The 8,669-nt window shown below is 30.8% G+C and overlaps 1 protein-coding gene across 1 annotated transcript; it reads right to left on the bottom strand.

The window, feature by feature from the left end:
• Positions 1-63: 63 nt before the first annotated feature.
• Positions 64-2,165, bottom strand: LOC145101591 (Ribosomal RNA processing Brix domain protein). Its single transcript, XM_079038818.1, has 6 exons — positions 1,985-2,165; positions 1,521-1,596; positions 1,226-1,429; positions 900-1,145; positions 569-811; positions 64-478 (listed from the first exon to the last, which is right to left on the bottom strand). Exons 2-6 carry the CDS (start codon positions 1,587-1,589, stop codon positions 239-241), a joined length of 1,002 nt encoding a protein of 333 aa, XP_078894944.1. The 5' UTR covers positions 1,590-1,596; positions 1,985-2,165; the 3' UTR covers positions 64-238.
• Positions 2,166-8,669: the final 6,504 nt, after the last annotated feature.

Genomic DNA, 8,669 nt, shown 5'->3' with positions numbered 1-8,669 from the left:
TTTTGATGTCATTTTGTTCATCTGATTTTTGTAACATTCAACTTATACGAAATTAACCATCCATTAGCAAAACAGCAAAACTGACAAATCATTTCATCTAGTGAAAACCAAAAGATATAGCATAAATGCATAATCAACAACAAAACTTTGACTAAATATAATGAAAAACCATCCCATCCAAAAAAAAAAAAACACAAAACTGTTGATATAAAGCATAACCCTTCAATTAAAACCATTATCAAGCTGAATCATCATCTTTCTGCTTCTTTCTTTTCTTTTCTGAATGCTTAATGCTTTCTTTCCCTTCTTTTGCTTCAGACTCTTTTTGCTTCTTTTCCACTTTGGCCTCCTTAGCTTCCCTCCTCTCCCTTTTCACCCCCTTTGGCTTAAAGGGTAAAGACGCACTTCCAACCTGTTGATCTGGAACATAAATCTTTCCAATTTTGCCCTCGATTGGATCTTTGCTCACATTCTTCTCCTGAAATTATCACACAAACAAAATCAAACCATAAACTTTCAAACACACATTGTTGCAGTTTTCATCACAAGTGGTTACAATTTAACCAACCTTCTTCTTTGTTAACTCAGGAGCAATTTTCATGGCCTCTTTCCTTAAACTTTCATCAGGTCGCCTGTGTCTTCTAACTACCAAATCCATTGAGGGGCCCACTTCAACCAACTCCATCTTAGGAACAATATTCCCTGACTTTTTTAGCCTCAAAGCACAATGTGTAAACAACACTTTAGTAGGAGAAACTGCTGTACAAACATACACACGATCTAATCCAGCAAGATTTAGATTCTTCACAACCTACAATAATATATGAAAATAAATACATGTTTCATAATAGGAGTATAAAGAAAAGAAAGGGCAATTAAGTAAAAAAGACAAGACATACCTGTCCTCTGAACAAGTCAAGCAAAACCTCCTTAAGATGCTTAAGCTCATCATTGTTCTCAAATCCTTCTCCAATAAATGCAAAAAAGGGTTTTGATCCGATTAAAGGGGCTATTCTTTTGTCATATGAAAATGATGCCATGCTTTTGAAATTTTCAACTCCAAGTTCCACAAGGTCATAAATATGGTGATCATATGTTCTTCCTATCACAAGATTGTCAGGCCTCTTCTTTGAATGTGAACCATACTGCAAAGTGGAAAAATAAAAGATAAAAGAAGTGTTTGAAAAAAAAAAAAAAAAGATTTTATTTTAAATTGTAAACTTACCACAAACAGGCTGCAATCAGTTTTGAGTGAGTAGAACTCAAGTGAAGTTTCACCCCCACTCTCAAAAGGTCTGATGTTATCGTTTCTTCTGCTGTATTTCACAGCATTGTCCTTTTTAAGATGATAGATTTCTGTCAATACAGCATTTAGGACATTGCTTGTTTTTGTTCCATGTAGTAAGAGTGTCTTTTTCCCAAATTCCACCTGCATAAATACATAGTTAGGTGTTAAATTTCATTAACAAACTATTTTATTCTTTTAGTAAAAGATAAGAAACAAAAGTTTGGAGAATTACCAGTCTTGGAGCACGTTTCTCCAGCTCCCTCTTGGCTCTCAAAGATTTAGGGGTTTTTATACGCAACATGATATACCTGTGACAAGGTAAAAACATGAAAGAATGGAATAAGTTAAGAGCAACATACACCTTCAAATTGTTCCGGTTATCATATATGCATCTTAAGAATAACATCTAGGTTCAATTGAAAATTGAAGCACAAACACATATGCAAGCAAACTGTTACATAACAGAAAAATTGGAGTATGTAACTCCTCGGTATTTCATTCACATTTCACATTCAAAAAAATCTAACAGAAAAACTTTCTATTTTACAGCTCTTTTATGAGTTTGTGATGCATCAATTGATAGAACCAACAAAGAAATCTAGCAGAAACCAGTGAAAAGAAGGAAGAGTGAAAGCTAGGAAAAAAATCGACATCAGGGAGGGCTCGACAGCAAGGAAAAATTGGACAAAAACGAACCTTAGCTGTTGGGTGCGACGGTCTCCGGCAGGTGGCTACACAGGGGAGGAGATTGGCTAACGGCGGTGTCTTCACAGGAGTAGGGCTTGCTTGAGGAGGCAACGATCGAGAGAAGCAGGAGGCGTAGGTTTTGTGTCGCTGTATAAGGTTTAGGTTAAAGGCCTTAAGGGGTATATTGGTCGATTTGGTGAAATAAGTATATATATGGTTAACAAAATGAAAAAGAAAACTGAAACCCATAAAATCTTAAAATACCGTTCTATACTAAAAATTAGATCCGGCAAAATCTGGCACGACACTACAACTCGGTATGAACCCGACACGAAGTTAGCAGGTTAGGGTTAGTTATTTCGACCCGTTTATGTACATGGATTGACACGACACAACACTGGGTAAGGTTAGAATCAATACTTTCAACTCGAAGATAACCCGATTAATTATATATATATATATATATATATATATATATATATATATATATATATATATATATAGAGAGAGAGAGAGAGAGAGAGTTGGGTTCAATTGAGAAAATAAAAAAGGTTGAGAATAGGGGAATCATTCTCAGCTACTCATTTTATTCAAGCATAAAAAGATACTGTGGCAAACTTGTAAATATGAGAACAACTTTCAATCTCAAATACGTATCTATAGTTCAAACTCATTCATCGTTCATCATCCAAATTTCTTTTCCAACTTTCAACAATCATTCAGATTTCTTCAATTAAACCATCATCAACATCATCCAGTGCTAATCAATCATCGATCTTCGTCAATAATCAACACGTTTTTACAATTAACAACAAAAATTCGTTTTTGGTTCTTTTAATTCAACCTTCAATTGTGCTTGAATACGATCAGATCTTCAACATTTATGATTAATTATACTTCCAGCGTTATTAGATCAACATCATCGATAATCAACAAAAATCCACTTCATATCATTCATTCAACATCGATTATCAAATAAAACTTGAAAATTAAGGTTAGAAAAATATCAAATCGTTTTTTTTTTTTTTTGAAAAATTTCATATAATTCTCTATCAATCTACTCTTTTGTAAGATTTAAATAGTCAAAATATCATGTTTTTAACATTTTTAAAAAAAGTTAAATTGTATGCACTCCAACTGTTTGATGAAATGCATGAACTAAATTACCACGTTATATTCATATATGAATATGTTTTCTCAATATATGATTATTAAAACAAAAAAACAAATATGCAAGTCTGTATGTTATTCATATGTGAATAACGTATAAAAATTATATATATTTGTGAAAATACCTTGTAATATTCATATGTGAATATACTGTGTAATATTCATAAGTGAATATATCATCTAATATTCACAAATGAATATACTATGTAATATTCACATGTGATATACCATGTAATACTATGTAATATTCAGATATGAAAATATTATCTAATATTCACAAGTGAATATACCATGTAATATTCATAAGTGAATGCATCGTTTAATATTTAAATATGAATATACTATATTTATTATATGCTATATTCATATATGAATGATACTTAAATTGTAAAAAAAATAATAATAATCATAGTTTTTATTCATAACTGAATAACGAATGTACTGTAGTAAAAATCTGATTCATTTTATTCACTTATGAATAACGATAACTGAAAATAGAAAAAAAATATTTTATCTTAAAACTATATCAATATGGATGTCTATATTGTAGAGAATAAAAAATCATGAATTTTGGTATATTTAAAATCATTTTTTGATAAAAATAGCTTATAAAAATTAAAAAAAATGAAAAAAAACTATGTTTTTGTATATATTAAGGTAATGATTAGCATAGTTTAAGGAAATATGTTATGTTGGAAAACACATGTGCATTCGTTTCCCATTTCCGCCGGTACAATGAAAGATTTTGCGGCAAAAATAAATGATTGGCTGAGAATGATTCCCCCATTCTCAACCTTTTTTTCTCAATTGAACTCTCCCCTATATATATATATATATATATATATATATATATATATATATATATATATATATATATATATATATATATATATATATATATATAGGGGAAGACTCATACGAAAATGTAAATGATTTGCGAAAACGAAAAGAACCTGTTAGAATGCGTCACCTCAACATTATATTTTGATTAGAATTTGAAATTAAATTTAGGTTTTAAGGACATTTAGGTAATTTACTGAATTAACTGCATTTATAATTGGTTTTCTTCATTAACTGTATTTTACGATCATGTTCTTCATTAACTGCATTTTACAATGGGGTTTCTTTATTATCGTTGCTTACCTATTTATTTCTTTTTTAATTTATTTGTTATTGGTTTATTATTAATCGTTTTTCATCTATTCAAAGGCGTGAGATATCTTGGGCTTTTTTATGGACATCATTACCTGTTTATTTCTTTTTTAATTTATTTGTTATTGGTTTATTATTAATCGTTTTTCATCTATTCAAAGGTGTGAGATATCTTGGGCTTTTTTATGGACATCATTATTTACAATCTTTTGCAAAGTGAAAAGGCAATTTCGGGGAGTATTAAATTGAATTAAAAGACCATGATGCTTTAAAAAAATGTTACAACATTTTTATATAAGTGTAAAGAAAATTCAGAAATTTACCAAACAAAAGTATAGCATAGAAAACAAAACAAAGATGAATCGCTAACTTTTTTCAATCTACAAAAACATATATTTTGGCTATGTTTGGCGCGCCACAGCTAGCTGATAAGCTAGCTTATTTTTCGAGCTTTTTTATGTTGTCGTGTTTGGTAAGCCAAAAAGTAGCTTATAAGCTAGCTTTTTGAAAAGCTACTTAGACTAGCTTTTTAGGAGCTTTTTTTAAAATTTTCCAAATACACCCCTTAATTAATTATAGAAACACATATTCTTACATGTCCTTTTATGTAATTTTCTATATTTCAGCTAGTTTTACCAAACGTCATTTTTTATCAACTAGTTTTTCAGCTATCAGCTAGCTTTTTATTTAACAGCTAGCTTTTCAGCCATCAACTAGCTTTTCAGCTAACATCTAGCTTTTCAGCTAGTCCGCCAAACATAGCCTTTATGTTTAAAACGTTCAAGTCCTATATCAACTTTCTCTCACGATCTCCCATCTCCTTTCAGTTACGGGTCACCAAATATGACTTGCCACCATCAACTTCGCTTCGTTCTCGTTGAAAAGCTGCAGCACCAGAAGCAACTGTCGTTGTCCCCTTCATCTTTAATCCTACAAGCCACCCCCCGTGTCTGCAAACCACATGTGTTAGGCTGCAAGTCCAACTCAACAGGAAATTCAACATGTTTTTTTTATTTTCTCCACAACTGTTATTAATAAAGAAAACATGCATCAAGTAAAATTGACCAACCAGTTTAGACAATAATAATATCCAAATTCAATACATACATTATTTGAATCATTCTCAACCCATTAATTTTTCTAGGTCAATTGATAACCGGATATAAAAAAGAATGAGTTGTAATTAATAATAAACATTTGGCATCAATATTGTTGCAAATTGGGATAACTAATGACCTTATATGTGAGTATGTTTAATGGCTTTTGAAGTGTGGATACAAGGTCCAGATCTTGTATATAGCAATCAAAGATGGAAAAAATTATGTAACTTGATTGACAATTTTATATGTATGTGTTTTGCAATAAAATCAATGCTTTGAAGAAACTATGTAAAGTAATTTATTCTTTGACATAATCATACAAATCATGTGATATTGGACGCATAAAAAACTATTGTAATCTTGTTGTAATGATGAAAAACTTTGTAATTTATTGCCCATTTTATGTATGTATTGCTTATGAAATCCAAAATGAAAATGATTTCAAGTGGGTGGTCAATACTCTCTGCAACAAGTTTTATATACCACTGTCAATTTTCAATGAACACAGAGCTACAAAAACATTAGGATATCGACTAACCAAAAATCAAAAATTTTTAGAAAGTTAAATCACCTGAATCACAGAGAGTAGTGACAAACGGTAAATAAAAAGATGGAGATTTCTTGAATGAACCGATTTTTGCTTAGGGTTCTTGAGAGGGCACAATCGACGAGTTATTGACAGAAGGAAAGAGAGGTACTTGCGAGTAAAAACCGGCGGCTGTGTAATTGAAGTCTGGGATATTCTTGCATATCGCGAAAGCGCCTGCAGTTTCAATTAAAATTCATGTCACAAGGATTAGAACTTTACGAGCTTTAGCTTATAACTAACACATATAATCAAAAAAATATGAATATGTAAGGTTTTATGTTATCTCTGGGAATCTACATTCTAAACTTTTAGCTACAAAACAAATTAGAAAATCACAATCTTCAGAAGCCTAACCAAATTTATTGCCAGAAGCAAATAAAATATGAAATCCATAATTTGAAACTAAAATTATATATTTGTATATCTAAAGTCTAAACCAATCCAAATTAAACATATTAAATTTCATAAGATAAAGCTTAAACCATAAACATGGCCGATAAAAAATTTCATATGGTTGTAAACAAGGCGGATAAACAATCATAAACCATCGCAAACCTGTAATCAAACATTTTTATATCTCCATCGAAATACAATCATTAATAACTTATGAATTAATCAGAATTCTTGTCAAAAACACATACAAATCTAAAAAAACGACTCATATTAATCATTTGAACTGGCAATCAGTAAAACATAGGAGTTTAGGGACGATAAAAATTAGGAGAAATAGAAAAAAAACTCATGTAGATGAATATGACTGCAAGTGCGGAGGGCGATAAAAGCGATTATGCAAACGGAAGAGAGCAGTGGCATCCAAACGGAGACATTTTCTCGTATGCATCCGACAAAGCACTAGCAGTGAGACCATCATCATGGTGCGTTGGTTGATTGAAGGAGACATACAAGCAGCGGCTGCCCATAATTGACTACTACGGTGGTAGTCACCGGTCTTGTTGGTGCAGGTGTTGGGAGCAACAGAGGCGGTGATTAAGTTTGGTGGTAATGGGATTATCGGCGATGATGATGATAATCGGAAGTTGGATTAAGGGAAGTTAAAGAGAGAGAGAATTTAGAGAATATGAAATCGTGTGGGAATGGAAAAAATGTAAAATTACGGATCAGTACATAATCACGTTTTTAGAGTTAATAATTTATTTATAAATTATTATCAATAAATAATTATAGGTGGCTTATTCTGATTGGTTGTTTTCATTTTCACAAGTTATTTGTGTTTTCACGTGAACTTACTTCTCTCTCTCTCTCTCTCTCTATATATATATATATATATATATATATATATATATTTGCAGTGGCCAAAATTCAAGAACTAAAAGTAAAATTCAAAATTTCGAAGTGACTTAATTTTACTCTTTCTTACTATCTATCTCATTTGCTTCCTAACTCTAACTCTTTACATTTTGCTTTCTAAACTTACTACTACCTCCCTCCCATATTTATTGTCAAATTTTGACTTTTGAAGTCTTTATTCTTCAAATTTGACCTTAAATATTTTTGTTTTTGATATGAGAAATTAAATATCCTTCTACCTTTTAATACTACCAATCATCCTACTCATTTAAATGATGACATGTGTCATATTAGTATCCTAAAATATCATTAAATCTCATTAAATAAGCATTAAATGTTACATACCACCATTTCATTGGGTAGGATGATATGTAGGAACAAAAAGTAAGATGATATTTAATTTCTCTTTTGATATATAACACTTAATGTAAAATATATGAATGAATTGTGTTTTAAATGTCAAAGTGACTTAATTTTACTCTTCTTCACTACAAATTTCATTTGCTTCCTAACTCTAACTGTTTCCATTTTGCTTTCTAAACTTACTACTATAATTTTTTTTCCCATTCCGCCTCCCAACTCCAACATTTAACTTTTTCATTTTTCTTCCTCCATGACTCTTAATTTTCAACCTTTAAAATGTTTCAACCCAGCATGACACAACATATTTATAAGGTTTAAACCTTAACCCGAAACCCAACACGAAATCGACAAGAAAATAGACAGGTTGACACGACACGACACGATACTTAAATGGATCGGGTTATGGTCAAGCACTCTCAACCCGTTTAATGTTTTGACACAACACGATAATTAAACGGATCGGGTTAGGGTCAAGCACTCTCAACCCGTTTAATGTTTTGACATGACACGAACCCGACACGACACAGCACGTTTGTCAGGTCTACTAAAAATATTATTAGTTAGTTTTAGAAAAAAAAAATAGTATAATTGTAGTTTATAATAATGAAATTAATTTATAATTATAATATACTATTTTATTTAAAATAAATAGAAAAAACTCATCCATCATGAAATGTAAATATTCGAGAAAGAAAGAATGATTAATTTCCTTCGCTTATTGTGATCAAACATGAATTTTTTGTCCCAACATAATATTACATTTTATTTCCTCGTGTATTACTAGATAACAAACACTATTATACTCGGGGGGTGTTTGGCTTAGCTTTTCAAACCCCAAAAATTCTTTTTGAAAAAGTTACAAAAAGTCAGGATTTCCTGACTTTTCCAAAAAGTTCATTTTCCTTATGTAAAAACTTCAAAAGTAGCTTCTAAAACTAGTTTGCCAAACATCTTTTGTTTTTTTTTTCTTTTCCAAAAAGGACTTTTGGTTGTGAAAAGCTAAGCCAAACAC

This window comes from Lactuca serriola, chromosome 4 (assembly GCF_051521515.1).
Source record: "Lactuca serriola cultivar US96UC23 chromosome 4, Lser_US96UC23_V15, whole genome shotgun sequence".
In the NCBI taxonomy this organism is placed as follows: Eukaryota; Viridiplantae; Streptophyta; class Magnoliopsida; order Asterales; family Asteraceae; genus Lactuca; species Lactuca serriola.
This window is presented reverse-complemented; position numbering and strand designations above follow the sequence as displayed.

Excerpts from the sequence above, each read along its gene's own strand:
- LOC145101591 (XM_079038818.1), bottom strand. The coding sequence starts at position 1,589 with ATGTTGCGTATAAAAACCCCTAAATCTTTGAGAGCCAAGAGGGAGCTG. Across the intron at positions 1,430-1,520 it reads AGAAACGTGCTCCAAGACTG|GTGGAATTTGGGAAAAAGAC; the intron begins GTAATTCTCCAA and ends GTATTTATGCAG. Across the intron at positions 1,146-1,225 it reads CTGATTGCAGCCTGTTTGTG|TATGGTTCACATTCAAAGAA; the intron begins GTAAGTTTACAA and ends TCCACTTTGCAG.